The sequence below is a fragment of the Pituophis catenifer genome, unplaced genomic scaffold (genome assembly GCF_029215685.1).
Source record: "Pituophis catenifer annectens isolate HBS135680 unplaced genomic scaffold, rPitCat1.0.hap2 SCAF_7, whole genome shotgun sequence".
NCBI classification, from domain to species: domain Eukaryota; kingdom Metazoa; phylum Chordata; class Lepidosauria; order Squamata; family Colubridae; genus Pituophis; species Pituophis catenifer.
The window spans coordinates 83,679,223-83,697,118 of record NW_027256887.1 but is presented as its reverse complement, the minus strand read 5'-3'; the positions used below and the strand labels follow the sequence as shown (position 1 = coordinate 83,697,118).

At 39.6% G+C, this 17,896-nt stretch overlaps 1 protein-coding gene across 1 annotated transcript in view; it reads left to right on the top strand.

The window, feature by feature from the left end:
* Positions 1-17,896, top strand: part of ETNK1 (ethanolamine kinase 1) — a 38,561-nt gene that overhangs the window by 6,811 nt on the left and 13,854 nt on the right. The window contains exons 2-6 of the mRNA XM_070946711.1: positions 3,284-3,543; positions 5,401-5,541; positions 5,754-5,896; positions 11,820-11,903; positions 17,045-17,205. Of these exons, the coding sequence (XP_070802812.1) occupies positions 3,284-3,543; positions 5,401-5,541; positions 5,754-5,896; positions 11,820-11,903; positions 17,045-17,205 (789 nt within the window). The remainder of the gene's footprint in view (positions 1-3,283; positions 3,544-5,400; positions 5,542-5,753; positions 5,897-11,819; positions 11,904-17,044; positions 17,206-17,896) is intronic.

Sequence of the window (17,896 nt, the reverse complement as noted above, 5' to 3'; positions counted from 1 at the left end):
TAGATAGAGTACAGGTAGTCTTTCACTTACAACCACAATTGCTAAGCAAGACAGTTAAGTGTGTCCTAACCCCTTTATGACCTTTCTTGCCACAGTTGTTAAGTGAATCGCTACAATTAAGTTAGCAACATGGTTGTGTTAAGTGAAACCACTGGAGAAGAGATCTAGTTTTGGGATGTGGCATCATCAGCTTCCTGATGGTTCCTGCTGTTATTACTTTTTATCTAAACCAGTGGTTTTCAACCTTCCTAATGCCGCGACCCTTTAATACAGTTCCTCATGTTGTGATGACCCCCAACCAGGGGTGGGTTCTAAATTTTTTTACTACCGGTTCTGTGGGCGTGGCTTAGAGGTCATGTGACTGGGTGGGTGTGGCTAGCTGGTCATGTGACCGTGTGGCCATGGCTATGTGTATAGGGACTACTCAGAGGGCTGAAAAAAGTGATTTCTGACAGGTCCTCGCACTTTTGACCGGTCTTTGCACTTATGACTGGTTATCATTTATGCCCATTGTAGCATTCTTAACAACCATGTCACTCATTTCACAACTGCTTCTCTTCACCATGGTGACAAGATAGGGCAAAAACGTAAAATGTGAGGACAGTCGTAAGTTCGAGGACTGGTCAAAAGTGCGAGGACCAGTCAAAAATAACTTTTTCAGCCCTCTGAGTAGTCCATATGCATAAAAGGATACAGCAATAGAGAGGGATGAAGGAAGGGAAGGGAAATTAGAGTAGGAGTGAGGGTAAGAGAGGGAGGAGGAGAAGGAGAAAGGAAGAGGAAGTAGGGAGGAGAAGAAGAGGGGGGGAAGAGAAAGTAAGAAGGAAAGAAAAGAGAGAGGTGGTAGGTTTGAGGAGAAAGATTGCTGTACAATAAAAAAGATGAAAGGGAAGAAAACCAACCCCAAACAAATATAAAGATATTAAGATAAAGAATGAATTGTTAAACTTTAAAGAATAAAAGAGAACAAATATGAATAAATAGCAATAATTAGAAACACACATACAAACATACAATGTATTTTCTTTGAACAGAGTATTTGGCCGGTTCACAAATTTAAACAGTGTTTAGTCATTTCAATTAAATTTACAATTTCTATATTTCCTTTTTGCCATATTTATTCCTCATCTATTTTTTTAAAAAAACAATATTATACCCCTTCGCATTGTCATCTATTTTTATATCCATCCTCACATTGGTTAATTATGTAATTATGTAATACAGTTGTTTAATACAAATTCAACATTTTAATATAAATCAATTAGTTATATAACTATCTTTTTTGTATATTAATATCAACATGAATATTCCAATTATTTCCATGCAATCCAATTTCTTACAAATCCATTAATTATATTTACCAATAATAATAAACCAAATAATTTCCCCCATATATTCCTCCAAACCACAACCATTTCTGCTTTTAACACAATATACAATTAATAGTATCTCAATTATTACAATTCCCTAGTTAAATAGAGCTTTTTTTCTTTTGTGTTTTAAAATCTTGAACCTCCTCTTTTGCCCTAAATTTCCCATTGTTTGCAGTTTTGCACCTACCTTTTTGTTGAGGAAAAAGAAAAAGAAATCTCTCTCTGCCTCATTTTGTCACATTGCAGCAAAGACCCTGCTTTACTTTCAATTTCGCTTTTTCAGCATAGCTAGGAGGGAAAAAATCTGCTCCAGCAATTTACCTCTTTGCAGCTAGCTAGCAACAGAGCCCTCCGCAAAACAGCTGAGAGCAAATCAGCTGAGAATCAGGAGGCTGAGCAAATCAGCTGAGAATCGGGAGGCTGATCAAATCAACTTATGGTAATTAACCTATGCTGAAGCTGAAAGGGGCTGTGTTTTCTATTTTTGCAGGCACCGGTCTACTCATTTGTTTTCTTTTAACACTGATCAGCTGTAGGGCAGCCCTTTGAAGCCCCGCAGCAAGAATTTAAACAGTTTTTTTCCCTCTAGCCATCAGCTGGGACTCGGGAGTCAGCAATAGATTGGGAGTGGGCGGGGTAAGCGACCGGCAACCGGCGATCCAACAGAGGCAGAGGGTGAGGGTGAGTGAAGGGGTGGGGGGGGCGAGAGAGGGCTTTGGCAACCCCTGTGAAATGGCCGTTCGACCCCCCAAGGGGTCGCAACCCCCAGGTTGAGAACCGCTGATCTAAACTAAGGCTCTCTTGAAAAGATATCTAAATTTGTTAATGGGCTGGCTGAAAGCCAATACATTAAAACTTATACTGATATTGGATGTATGTTTGATTCAAGTATTGAATTTCACTACATTATCTTCCTTGCCTAATGACTTGGTTGTTAGCATTCTTTTCTTTTTTTCTTTTGTTCTTTCTATTTACTGGTACTTATTTTTGCTCTTAATAAAATAATTCTCTTTATTTGACAGCATACTTTCACACTTAGTGAATCTTTCTTTAATTACATTTGTTGCTATTGAGTTATGGTTATTCTATTAGAGTAATAAATTTTATGATAAACTGGACTCTAAAGTGCCATCATTTACAAAGATGTTTAAATTTAGCTGAGACATCTTTAAATTAGGAAGTAATTTTATTCAGCTGTTCTGTATCCCTCAAAGTGGGTTGTGTTATTGGTTGAGAAAAGTTAAATCTTAGATAAGTTAAGCATACTAGTGATTATGCAGACATATCCATATCCATCTTGGGAAGAGCATGGAAATGATTTGTTTTGTTTTTACTTTCCTGATTAGCATACAACCTTGGTTAACAAATGACCTAAATCTTAATCCTTGCCTTATGACCACAAGAGAGTCCAAAATTTCTGCTGCCAAGCAAGACCGTTAAGTGAGTTGCACCCCATTTTACAACCTTTGCCACAGTTAAGTGAATCATGGCAGTTAAGCGACTCTGGCTTCCCCTATTGACTTTGCTTGTTGGAAGCCAGCTGGGAAGGTTACAAATGACAATTACATGACCCTGGGACAGTTCAGCTGTCATAAATAAATGCCAGTTACCAAGCAACCAAGTTTTGATCACATGACTATAGGGATGCTGCAACAGTCATGAATGTGAAAACCAGTCATAAATCGCTTTTTTCAGTGGTGGTGTAACTCTGAATGGTCACTAAATGAATAGGTGTAAATCGAGAATTACTTGTATTAGCCAGGCCCAATCCAGTTTACCTTCTGAACTTGGGAAAGGTCCAAATTCTGCCACACAAACTTCTTTCAAGGCCGTAACCAAAACATAGCGTAACAGTACTTAAGATATACAGCTATGTCACTAAACTAAAAACCATTGCTTTTTCTTTTCAGATATTTACAGATGGAATCACAAATAAACTCATTGGCTGTTACGTGGATGAAAAAATGGATGATGTTGTCCTTGTTAGAATTTACGGGAATAAGACAGAACTCCTAGTTGATCGAGAAGAGGAGGTGAAGAGTTTCCGTGTGCTGCAGGCCCATGGTTGTGCACCCCAACTTTATTGCACCTTCAGCAACGGTCTGTGCTATGAGTTCATGCCAGGAGAAGCTCTGGATCCAGAACATGTTTGCAACCCAGAGATATTTCGGTAAGCATTTTGGAATTCTTCTTTTACACACAATTTATTCAAAGAGGTTGCTAGCAGCAATACCGTGCTTGTAGTGTTTTTTGATTAAATATTTTTTTCTCAATTTCCAGAGAAATCAATTTGATTCCTACAAGTGAATTATTATTCTAAAATCCAGTTCGTTAATAGCTTAAAACCTTAGTTAATTAATGGTGTAGACATTAATTGATAAAACATCTTACACAATTATTCGTATCACCTTTGTTCTGCAGTACTGTTTTGTGATTGAGTGATAGTGTAGCTTTTATGTAATTTTGTTGTCAAATATTTTTGCTTTTTTTATTCAGACCATGTCTTGAAATAACTTCGTATTTTATATAATTTTATTGCATTTTGAAATTTTTATTAGTAATTATGAGTCTCTAGATTTTATTGTTGTGCTTTCTGATCCAAAGGCTGTAATAAAGGTTTAATTTGATTTAGCAAATCTGCCAGGGGACTTTCCTCATTTAGCTTTATTTATCTTCTAACATATTTTTCCGGTTTGAATTTTATTGGTACTTTATAAAACTCAAAGCTTCTTAGTATATTTTTTCTTAGTCATTTGCCCCAGCTTGCTTTAAATTATCCCAGAACGTAAGTAGGGATACTTCTCTTCAAATATACATAGTTAACATTATGTATACTATATACAATTTCTTCCAAGGTGATTGAATCAGCTGACTTCAGAAAAATAAATTTCTTACAGTTTTTACTGCAGACAATCAGTTTGGTTTTTGTGGTCTGTAGAACTATTGGGATGTAATACCGCCTTGCTCTTTTGTTGATACCCCTGCTTTTACAAGAAGAAAAATGGTATTCCTGTCCCCCTTTGTAACTGTCTGCATTCTGCAAAAAACTTACATGCCTATAGTTCAGGTTTTTATTAGGTGGCTGCCAGGTGATGAGAATACAGAATCATCTTAACCTAACCCTTCTGAACATTGTAGAAGTTCTCACAATGGAACAGGTGATGTTCCAGCCATCAAGATACACACCCATGAAGTTAATCTTGTTGAATTAAAGTCCTTTCTGGTTCAACATCCTCTTTCATGCAGCTATCTATCAAGCATACAAGATTTTAAAAAAAACTTTGTACTGTGAAGTTTCTCATTTAAAATAAAATAATTTGCTATTTTCCTCCTTCTGTGCCATTGCTGTCCTAATAATATACAGCTAACTGATTTCTCATTGTTCTGAGCTGAAATTGGTAAAAGACAATGTGTTTGTAAGTACAATGATTTTTTTTTGTGTAATTTTCATTTTACAGGTAATCCTCTAGTTATGAATGTAACGGAGCCTGCCTATTAATTACATTTGTAATTCGAGGATTCGTAGGAATGAATAATGTAACTTGAAAGTGATCATTCCCTGCTTTCAGCCATGCATTTGCTAATCAAATGCGTGGGTCGTTAAGTGCACAAGGTATCTCGGGGTGGGAAGGCCATGGGGGGAGCTAGTGATGGAACAGGCCACCCAAGCCTCCCCGACCCACTGAGATACCTCATGCTTCCCCTCTCCCATCCTGCTGTGCCGGACTCATTTTATTCTGCAAAGATCTGTCTCCTCTCTGCCACAGCTTCTTTGCCTTTGAGGGAGAGGAGAGCAGGATGATTTCCCTTCCAGCATCCAATCAGTTTACAGATGCTTTTTGGGCCGAGAGTGAAATGTTCTGGGGCCGTGATCTCATGTGACTTCAGGCACCCATCCAGTTTTGCAGAGAATGGATGCTGCAACATTCATAATTTTGGGACTTCGACATAAACACTTGGGGTTATTGCATAACTTCGAAAGGTCACTAAGTGAACTGTTGTAACTCGAGGATTACCTGTATTTCAGACTGATAGCAAGACAACTTGCTAAAATACATGCTATTCATGCTCACAATGGATGGATACCCAAGTCGAATTTATGGATAAAGATGGGAAAGTACTTCTCTCTTACACCGACAGAATTTGTAGATGAGGAGTTGCATAAGAGGTAGGTACTTTCAACTATGACAATTATTTCTGAGCTCATACATGAATATATTTCGGTATCCCTCTCTAGTTTAAAAATGTAAAGTGAAAGTATAATTTTAGAATATGTGGAGCTCAGAAAGTTTTAACTTGCACCACCGAAATAAGAGAATCTTCATAAAGTTCTGAGAAGTATCCTTGAAACTTTTTTTAACCGTTCTCAAATTCTAAAAGGTTTCTACAAGATGTGCCAAGTCGTCAAATTCTACAGGATGAAATGGCATGGATGAAGGAGAGACTCTCTAACATAGGTTCACCAGTGGTACTTTGTCATAATGATCTTTTGTGTAAAAATATCATCTACAATGGAAAACAAGGTAGGTATGGAACACAGCTGTAAGTAACTTTTAAAAATTGTTTTATATTGCCTGATATAGAACAACAGCTTGTGGAGGGTGGACAATTTCAAATCTATTTTAGAGTATTTCTAAATGTTGCTTATAAGTTGCTTTAGTAGCCAAAACTGGTATTTTAATATATGAAGATTTATAATATTTATAGTAAAGAATATTATTTTCCATATTCTATAGTAAAGAATATTATTTTCTAAGTACTGTGTAGACAGCAGCAATTTAAGCATAAATTGTTGTTTAACTATATCTTTGATGAGACCTGTTATTTCTGATAGCTTTGAGAGCAAATGTCTCTAGGTTATTGTGTATTATCTCTGTATTCTGAATTATCAGATATATTGATGCCCTGGAGGAATTCTGCATGGTGAAGTATCTGAAAAGATACTTTCCAAGTCTCTGTTTATACCTGCTGATGAGGTACATAGGTATCCTTAAAGTTGAGCATCTGTTTGTAAATATATTTTCTGTTGGAAGTATTTTGAAAATTGGCTTTTTGATTTAATTTGCCATCAGTTTCAGAGGCATTCAACCTGAAAATAATTATGTTGTCAGAATTGCCTATAATTTATAACATGGTCCAATGGTATTAAAATATTTCAACATTTACTGTTTTCAGTGACATAACTTGATTATTTGATAATAATGTGGACAAGCTAGCAATGCATGCCTGTTTCCCTCCCTCCTTTCATATTCATTATATTTTTGAATTGCATATATCCCAATTCAGATTATGGTCTTAATATAAACCGAAGACCGAAAGCATGGCTTGGAGTTCTCAAGACTATTTGAGCTATCTTTATTTGCATTAAAATCAATACAAATGCAGTTCATACTGGAATAGAGAAGGAAATTACTTTGGAGGAAATTTGATTTCCCATTCCAAGTTCAAAATACAACTTCTGTTTAACCAGCATTAACTTGGACTAAGACCTTTGTCTGAATTAAATAAATCAACAAAATTCAAAAAAGTAGGAATTGGACGGGATGACATAAATCATAGAACATTCTGCCTTGAAGCTGATGCTTGCTTTATCAGGGGATAAAAATAAATAGAATGTCCCCTGTAAATTGTTTTAAGTAAAGTGCATGGAACTTATTAATATTTTCTCTTTCTTTACTGGTATTGAAACAAGCAGCTCCTAAAAAACTTGAAGTAGTATATGAAATTCCTAGTTGAACATACGACTTCAGTTTTCTCAAGTAATTATAAATACTTCAAGTATTGATAACTTTCTCCTGTGTGGAAATTATACTTCTAAGCAAGCCATACAATGACAGTTACTTTAGCTTTTTTCCCCAATTGAATCCAAATTCTACATTAAAGAGACACCAGTGAAATTATTGCTTTTTCTTTTGACTCATCTGTGAGATTTTAATCACAGCCAGAAATTAAATACCTGATAGTTCTTCTCTTGCAGCCAAGACCCTTACCCGTTGATACACTGATGTGACTTATTGGCCATCTGTCTAGATTACTCTCCTTAGATTTGACTTTGAGTCCTAATGTATGCTTGCATAAATAAGAGATGTGAACTTAATTCATATTATTGAGAGTTATTTCATCAAATCTGAAGAAAGTGTCTCTTCTGTAGAGCTGATGGAACTCTTTTCAAACAAGTATCTTGACAAACAGAACACTATCGAAGTTTCTAGGCGTCACATGCCTACTTTTGAAACAAATCTGCTGTCATTTTCTTTTGTGAACAGAATGGAGAATAAATCAGTGAGAGCAGTACATCATTTAAGAGCATTTCTACAAAAACCAGTGTGTGAGTGTTTAGTATTTGGGAACAGGGAGGGGGAGAGGGAGAATTCTCAATATGTAAAATTGCTTGCAACTTTTTAAAGGGGGGGAAAGTACTAAGCGCATATAGTAGCTAGAGTGTACAATTAAAGCTTACGTGTTTAAATGTTGCAGCACAACACATACACAGTTAGGGCAAGAGTACAAGTTGATTATGTTATGGTAGTCGAAGTTAACAAATAATAGGCATAACTATTATTTGTTAGTTCTGATTCTGTGAGCAACCCCTAATGGTGCTTATGACTTCTGCATTGCTGAAGTATGGAGTATTGCTTTAACCTTGGAATAAGTAAACTGGAAAAAAAACTGTGTATTGTCTTGTACTTGGCAACAGTGTTTATGAAACTGGTACATAACAGTATTATAGAGGAACCATTTATTTTTGCAGTGGAAACTCAGCTTTAACTTTAACTTTTGTGCAATAGAAAGTAAATTCTTACACAGTGCTGTTAATATGTCACTCTTGCTGAAATGTTTTGCAGGCTACTTGAAAAAAAATATTTTAAGATGCACGGTGCTCTCTTTATTTCTATTATTGACTTAATTTGTGTCATTACAAATCTTTTCCAGAGAAAATTGTTTAGATATTTTTTAAAGAAATGTAAGAATGTCTTGCAGAGGAGTATGAATCTGAACAAACTGATTTGTTTAATCTATGGTTTTGTACAAACAGATCTGGATCTAGAGTCATGTTTTTTAAATTAATTACAAATTGTCCCAACTCATATTGAGACAGAAGCAAAGAGTTCAGATATAATGCTAAACAAACCTTAATTTGATTACTTCCTCTTCCTCCTGTAGTGCAGCAACAAGGAAAAAAGAATCAAAGCACATTTGTTGTAACTCATTTATTAAAGCAATTGCAGGAAACATTTAATTTCTAATTTAGTCTTGTTATGCACTTTTTGTACTCAAAGGACTTGAACTTAAAATGTTACTAGATCATTTCAAAATGTGATTGTCCATAAAAACTTATAAACACCTTTTAAAAGTATAGCACAACCACAATTACAGTAGTTACCTGAAGTGATTATAAGTATGTGTGAAACCACTGCCCCAATTATTAAGAAGAAAAAATTAATTGGCTGAAGTTATAATCTCAGCAAATTAGAAAATGACTTTTCCTTTTGGAAATTTAATTTTGGGGGGGATAAGGGGGGGAAGTAAGTCTTCCTTAAGAATAAATAAGTAAATAATTCCTGCAAATGTTATAATTGAATCCAGTTAATAGGCTGTTAAATAAGATTTAGATGGCAGATTTGAAGAGAAATTTAACTGTAGTATTAAAGAGGAATGTGCAATCATTTTTCAAGAGCATTTGATGTCTTAATTTTGAGTTGTAGTATAATTTTTCTGAAGCTTTCTACTGGAAGATTATTTTATTTTAATGTTAAAATATTCTCTTATAGTTTTAATTATATAAAACAGAAAAAGAGCTATTCGTAATGATATTGCATTCTTCTTAATAACAAAGTGTTCAAATACAATTCCCGTTCCAATACATCTGATGTTAACAGTCTAAATTTATCCTTTCTGATTACATTTGTATATAAAAGCTTATCAGTGCATTAAGCTCTTAAATTTAGTCATTGTAGTTTACCCAGTTGAAAATTAATACTTTTTAATGAACTCTAAAGATATAGTAAACCAAATATATTCTTAATGTGCCTTTTAAATCTGGTCTTTGGTACTTTATGAATTCAAGCTAGCATTAGCATTATTTTTTAAATAGTTTTACCTTGGCTTACATAATACATCTATAATTATTTCTGAAAAAATAACAGGCAAAACTGCATTAGTGCTTCACAATTAGTAGCAAGTACTCAAACTTTGAAGAAGTGGGAGTAGAAGACTAATTTTGACATTCAGTTTTTAATTTTCCTGAAGAAATACTGTCATAGTTTTATATATATTGACTACAGATGCATGTTATTTGTGTAGTTGTTTGCAACCCTGCTCTGTAAGAAGTAATTGACAAAGGCAATTGGCCCGAACTGTTTTTGCATAAACCTTTTCTTTCACTACATGCTGAATGTTCACATTTGTATTGAATGTGTCAGACACCATAAACAGAATTTTAATCAGGATTTTTAAAAGGGCTCTAATTACTCTGAGGATTTTTGGGAATCATGCTATGCGCCATTCCGATGAATATTTGGGAAACAACTTTGCCTGTAATTATGATTCATTATATGAATTTTAAAAAACAAACGAAGAATATTGCATCCAAATGATAACATTACGTCTGGCAGAAGCCCCTATTTCCTTAAACTCCAAAATGAAACGGAGCCGTGCATCTTGACGGCAGTGATTGAATTTCTTGCAAAACTTAAATTTAAGGCTGAGTTCCACTGTAATGTCAGTCTGTCAAAAGAAAGACCGGTGAAATGCAGAACTTTTCTCTCTAAAGTTTTGTGTCTTGTCAAATATGAGTTTGCCAAATTTTCTTCATCTGCTACAGATTAGGTATGCCATTGTTGCTGCCAAGTGGCGGCGTGCACCGTGCTACTTACAGGCACTGACTGGAGGTATTATCGCATCACTTGTTCGCATGCACCTCCCCCTAGGAGAGCACGGAGCCTGGTAACAGCCTCATCTGTATCTTAGCTTCATTTTCTTTCTTTCTGTCTTTTTGTTTTTGTTTTTGTTTTGTAATATTGTTAATTATAACTGGAAGTTAGCAAGGGGTTTAACGTATGGTGATAACAGCATTGCAGACATAATTAACGTAGTATATCTTGAATACAAATCATGTTTGATTTACTTAGTATTGTGCATGCAGGTCTTTCACCTGCTATCTATTGGTTTTATTTTTTTTAACTGCAAACATTTGGATAAAGTATAATTCTGTTAAAGGTTAGCTGTATTGGATGACAAAAGAAGAGTTAAACTGAGGGTGCATTTGTTTTTACTGAATCATCTTTATAAGATGAGTGATTTGGGAAACAGGATTTGTTTAGGGGCCATCTAAAATATTTTCTGATTAGCCTGTAGGGTATAAAGTTACTCCCTGGCTTGTAAGATACTATTGTGAGAAGCCTCTGTATATGTTTTAACTATATTAGTTTGTTCCACCACCACCCACCCCAACTAAAAAATATCCTAGGTTTTGTGGCATCTTAAAGTTGACCACATTTATTATGTATCTGATGTGAATTTTTCTCAATTAACTATAATTGCAAAGAGTCCTGAAATATGTAATGGTAGGTAGAATATTTGGAATATAGACAGACATATCCTCAGCCCTCTTATGGAACTATATTTCCCAGAGCTTTTTTGGAATGACTGATGAGGATTGCTGGCAATATATTCTAGCAGTGAGAACATTTAATGCCTCTCCTTGCACTGCATAATGTAAACTACTTTTTATGATTGTATCGCCACATATGTGATATATTAAACACACTTGAGGTAAAGAAAAGCAGTTTAATTGTTCAGGGGTTCAAAGTTCATTCTCTATTGCTTGGAAATATATAGTGCTGCTTCCTTTTTTCATATTTTAATCTGAGATATATGTCAGGAGAGACTTAATGACAATATGAATTCATATTTGAATACAACCCATATGGCTTCATGCAGATGTTGTTCTGATAGTAGGTAATCACTTGTGGAAGATGTGCTGTAATGTAAGCAAAATGAACCACGTTTTGTATAAAGGAAGCAAAAGTAACAGCACATATACAATACCCCCTTTTGCAAATTAAAGAACCCCTTGCCTGTAACTGTACTAACTTTTGTGTTCAGCCCTGCTAACCTTGGATGAGGAATAGTTTAAAAATGGTTTGAATATTATATTCAGAGACCAAGGCCTTCTAACTAATGGAATTTAAGATAACTGATGCCCCCCTGTGGTACAAAAGCAGAGGTTCTATCCCTAAGAAATTAAGAACAGGTATCTTTGATAAAAGAAGTTTATTCTGTTCGTTAAAACAAACAAAATAAATGCAATCTTGGAATTTTCTAAAATGCATGCTATACAGAGCACAGCAGAGTGGAACACACTGGCAGGCATTAAGGGGCACAGTGCAGATTCACAGCGCTCCGCTCTTACTCTTACCAATTTTATTTTTGTGTCTCGTGTAGGTGATGTTCAGTTCATTGACTACGAATACTCTGGATATAATTACCTGGCTTATGATATTGGGAACCACTTCAATGAGTTTGCAGGTACGGTAGTAACCTGGCTGCTAATGGCTTGGACATTAGCACTGCATCAGGATTGGATGATGAGTGCCTCACAATGTGCAGCTGTACAAATAGAACCTCTTCTCAGATTTCTTAAAGCATCTTTTGCAAGGCATGTGCAAGTGCTTTGAGACTTGTTCCGACGGCTTCCGTGTATTTGCACGTATAACTGCTTTCCTGGAAAGAAGACTCAAGGACCTAAAATAAATCCTCTCTCTTGTCAGCCCGAAATGTCCCTGGACTTCCTTATTTCCCTTTCTTCATTGTGCCTATAGTGGCAGCGGGGAGTCTTCCATTTAAGATTTAATATAGATTTTGAATTCATGGGAAGAAAGGTTGTGGGCCAGGGGTGGGTTCTAAATTTTTATACTACCAGTTCTGTGGGCGTGGCTTATTTTGTGGGCGTGGCTTGATGGTCATTTGACAATTCTTTAGGATTTAGCAGAGGTACTGGTCTACCAGGCTTTTAACTGCTTGCAGAGCTGTACAGGTCTACTCATTTGTTTTTGGAGGCACTGGTCTACCCATTTATTTTTTCAGGCACCGGTCTACTTATTTGTTTTAGGAGGCACCGGTCTACCACCACACTGCTTTTTAACACTGATCAGCTGTAGGGCAGCCCTTTGAAGCCCCACGGCAAGAGTTTAAACAGTTTTTTTCCTTCTAGCCGATCAGCTGGGACTCAGGAGGCAGCAATAGATTGGGGGTGGGGCCAAATAAAAGGTAAGAATAACGCGGGGGGGGCGGGGGGGAGAACCGGTTTGGTGATGTCATATCATCATCGCTACTGGCTTGGCAGAACCGGGCTGAATCGGGAGGAACCCATCACTGATGTGGGCTATCCTTGGTTGCAGAAGCTCACGGGGACAGCCCTCCCCCATAGAATGGTGGGGGGAAATGAGAGGAAGGAGGAATAGTTGTACCCTTTTTGCTCCTCCACAAGGAGATAATCTAGCAGGTATTCCTGCTGAAGCATTAAAAGTCTTAATTAAGGTTATATGAAAGTCTGTATGAATATGCTCTAACAAGGCATTCTTTAGGGTTTAATACACCAATTTCAGCTATGAAAATTGTGCCATAATGCATGTGAAATTATGTAAAATTGGAAGCTATAGTTATCTGCACTTCGTGCTCCATTTACTTAGAGGAAGGAATGTAATCTGTGAAAAAGAAACACCTGGATTGCAAAACGGTTTTTAAAAATTCATTTTAATACTTGGTTTTTTTTTTAATTTCCAACATGACTTACAGAACAAATGGAATTTTCCATTTATATCTGATTTGCTTATTCCTTGGTATTCCCGGGACAAATGCAAATGTATTTGTCATAATGATTCGGGGGGCACCGGACGAGGGATTGGGAAAGGGATGGGGGACGATATCTATGAGGGCTGTACCATCGGCACGGTGAATGGGAGGGGCAGATATGGCGGGAGCTGGGGACCACATCAGGTGCTGGGGGCTCGCACTTGCTGTCTGAGAGCAATTGCTTGCCCCGGTCCCCAAGGCTCTGCTCGGATACTAGGTGGCTTAGATACTCAGGAGCTGGGCCTTCGGCTGATGCTGTGCAATGCCAGGTCCGTGGTCAATAAGGCCCCCCTCATCCACGATCTTATACAAGAGGGAGGAGCGGACCTGGCGGGTATTACGGAGACCTGGTTGGGCCCGGAGGGTGGCGTCCCTCTGGTTGAAATGTGCGCACCAGGCTTCAGAGCATTCCATCAGCCGAGGGCTCAGGGGAGGGGCGGGGGGGGTGGCGGGTTATTATTAACGAGGATCTGGGTCCGAGGGAGACCACTGTGCCTCAGATAGCCGGATGTGAGTCCCTCCTTGTGAGGTGGGGCCGTGGGGTTCAGATGGGCTTGTTGCTTACGTACCTGGCTCCCTGCCGCGTGGCAACAGCCCTACCTGAGCTACTCGACGTGATAGCCACGGTGGCAGTAGATACACCCAGGCTTTTAGTCATGGGTGATTTCAACTTGCCATCCGTCGGTGAAACGTCTGAGGTGGCTCGGGAGTTCATGGCTTCCATGACGGCCATGGACCTGACCCAGTTAGTTCATGGCCCTACTCACAGGGGAGGTCACACTCTGGATCTGATTTTTGTCTCTGGCCAGTGGTTGAGTGGTCTTGTTATAGGGGATATAGACATGGAACCCTTGTCATGGTCTGACCACTCACTCCTTCGCCTAGATCTTCGAACCGCGACCCCTCGCCGCAGGGAGGCGGATCCAATTAGATGGATCCGCCCCAGGCGCCTGATGGATCCTGATAGGTTCCAGACGGAGCTTGGGCCATTTCCTGAGGATCTAGCACATGACTCGGCCGAGGACCTGGTAGCCGCCTGGGATCGGGCGGCTGGTGGGGCCTTGGACCGAGTTGTGCCTTTGCGGCCTCTGACCCGATGCCGATCCCGTGCGGCTCCTTGGTTTACTGAGGAGCTGAGGGAAATGAAGCGCCGGAAAAGACGCCTGGAGAGCGGTTGGAGGGCCAGTCTCGCTGAATCTGATCGAACACTGGTAAGGTCGCATATTAAGGCCTACCTAGTGGCGATAGAGACGGCAAAGTCTAACTACTTTTCCGCCTCTATTGCGTCATCAGGGAATCGTCCGGCCGCCCTGTTTAGGGTGACCCGCGCCCTGCTCCATCCGGGAGTGCGGGAGGATCCCTTAGAAGGCAGGGCGGAGGATTTCGGACAATACCTGTATGACAAAATCGCCCAGATCCGGGGGGATTTGGACTCTGACTGGGTAGATCAGGGCAGGGTGACGAGGAATAGTCTTGAGAATGTTATCTGGGAGGAGTTTGATGCTGTGACTCCTGATGATGTGGACAGGATTTTGGGGAGACTTAGTGCGGCCACATGTTTACTGGACCCGTGTCCCTCCTGGTTGGTACTGGCTTCCCGGGAGGTTACACGAGGCTGGCTTCAGGGTGTTATCAACGCTTCGTTGAGTGAGGGTTACTTCCCCACTGCCTTGAAAGAGGCGGTGGTGAGGCCTCTCCTCAAGAAGCCGTCCCTGGATCCGGCAATATTGGCCAACTATCGTCCTGTCTCCAACCTTCGCTTTATGGCGAAGGTTGTTGAGAGTGTGGTCGCACGACAGTTTCTGCAATTCCTGGAGGAAACATCTTATCTAGATCCGTTCCAGTCGGGTTTCAGGTCTGGGCACAGCACAGAAACGGCATTGGTCGCGTTGGTTGATGATCTCTGGAGGGCTCGGGACAGGGGTTGTTCCTCTGTTCTGGTCCTGTTAGACCTCTCAGCGGCTTTTGATACCATCGACCATGGTATCATGCTGCACCGGCTGGAAGAGTTGGGGGTGGGAGGCACCGTGTTGCGGTGGTTCTCCTCCTTTCTCTCCGACCGGTCGCAGTTTGTGTTGGCAGGGGGGCAGAGGTCGACCTCGAGGCCTCTCATTTGTGGAGTGCCGCAGGGATCGGTCCTCTCGCCTCTCCTGTTCAACATTTATGTGAAGCCGCTGGGTGAGATCATCCGTGGCTTTGGGGTGAGATACCACCAGTACGCTGATGACACCCAGCTGTACATCTCCACCCCAGGCCACCCCAACGATGCCCTTGAAGTGATGTCCCAGTGCCTGGAGGCTGTACGGATCTGGATGGGGAGGAACAGGCTCAAGCTCAACCCTTCCAAGACTGAGTGGCTGTGGCTCCCGGCATCCCGATATAGTCAGTTGACTCCATCACTGACTATTGGGGGCGAGTCATTGGCCCCCACAGAGAGGGCTCGCAATCTGGGAGTCCTGGATATGCAGCTGTCCTTGGAGGAACATCTGACGGCTGTAACCAGGGGGACCTTTTGTCAGGTTCGCCTGATTCGCCAGTTGCGGCCCTTTCTTGATCGGGATTCCCTGTGCACAGTCACTCACGCCCTCGTCACCTCTCGCCTTGACTATTGCAACACTCTCTACATGGGGCTCCCCTTGAGGAGCACCCGGAGGCTCCAGCTGGTCCAGAACGCAGCAGCGCGGGTAGTGACGGGAGCAGCATGGCGCTCCCATGTAACACCGCTCCTGCGCGAGCTGCACTGGCTCCCAGTTGTCTTCCGGGTGCGCTTCAAGGTGTTGGTTATCACCTTTAAAGCGCTCCATGGCATAGGGCCTAGCTATCTTCGAGACCGCCTGCTGCTACCAACGACCTCCCATCGACCCGTGCGCTCCCACAGAGAGGGCCTCCTCGGGGTGCCATCAGCCAGACAATGTAGGCTGGTGACCCCCAGGGGGAGAGCCTTCTCTGTGGGGGCACCTACCCTCTGGAATCAGCTCCCCCCAGAGATACGGAGAATCCAAGACCTCGGTGCCTTCCGTCGCGCCCTTAAAACCCATTTATTTAAACAAGCCGGGTTGGCTTAAGATGAAATTTTTAACTGTTTTTTAAATGTTTTAAACGTTTTTAATTGGTAATGAGTTTTAATTGGGCCAAATTTATATATCTTTTAATTGTTTTTAATATTTGTTCTGCATGTTTTTTAATCTGGCTGTACACCACCCTGAGTCCTCAGGGAGAAGGGCGGTATAGAAATCCAATATAAAATAAAATAAAATAAAAATAAATAAATAATTTAATATTTAAACAGAGTGAAACTTGAAATGAGATCACGCTTGGAATCTTTAAAGAGTAGCTGTGAATATATTTATCTTTCTATTCCTTTCTTGTGTGTGGCAGTTGCCTCCCAACTTCTCTTCTATCCCTGTCCCCCCTCCCCCCTTCTCTGCAGTCAGAAATCCCCCATGCACCAGAGGCTTTAAAAAAAAAAAAGCTTTGGCTAATCAGCTCGCATTTTCATTTTATACAAATGTTTCTTGGATGTTCATGGATGTCTAAGGAATTATTGAGGAAAAAAAGAGTACTCTTAAGGCTACTATTTTGCTTTTTTCCTATCTATTTTTAAATACAAATAATCTTAAAAAAAATAGAGTGGGAAGTTTGATGGGTACTAAAGAATGCTAGGTACCAAGACATGGATCAAATGAGTGCATAATTTCTGTTTCAGATTCTGAGATAAATAAAAGAACAAAGCTGAACACAGGAATACAGAATTTGTTATTTTATTTTATTTTTGAAATTTCAATTTTTCTTTTTAACGAGTTACTGTTTTGTAGGAGTGAGTGAGGTTGATTATAACCTCTATCCAAGCAGAAAGCTGCAAGAACAATGGTTGAGATCTTACTTGGAAGCTTACAAGGAATATAAAGGATTTGGAACAGATGTCACTGAAAAAGAGGTTGAGATGCTTTACGTCCAAGTGAACCAGTTTGCTCTGGTAAGTTTAGATTTTATTTTGCTAACACCAGGACTGGGTGCAAGTGAACTTGACAAGTTTTTACATCTTGTTCATCATGGCAGTGAAAATTCAATGATTTTGCTCCTAGATTTGAGTTGCTACATGCAAAACCTACCAGGAAAAGAATGTTCTGTAGGATTGTGGAATGTTTGATTTTTCCTCCAGACCATACTTGTTGTGCAAGGGGTGCTTTGTGGAGTTTTTGTGGAAATAATTTTCAAAAACTTCTTAATTAATTAATTAATTAATTAATTAATTAATTAATTAATTCATATTTCTATGCCGCCCACTCTCCAAGGACTCTGAGCGCCTTACAACAATCAACAGTATACTAAATAGCATATTGCCCCCAACAATCTGGGTCCTCATTTTACCCATCTCAGAAGGATGGAAGGCGGAGTCAACCTTGTGCCGGTGAGATTTGATCCGCTGATCTGCTGAACTAACGGTCAGCTGAAGTAGCTGCAGTACAGCACTCTAACCACTGCACCACCTCGGCTCTTCCAATTATTTCTGGAATGACAATCCAAAAGCAAAATAAAACTTTCTCAAATTTTCCAGGACAGTACCTTTCATATCCCCTAAAAAGGACATTCATGACTTCTCTTTTATGTCGGCCACACCAAATTCACAAGTGCTATGGTTTTGTAATCTTTGCTACTTCTGTGAA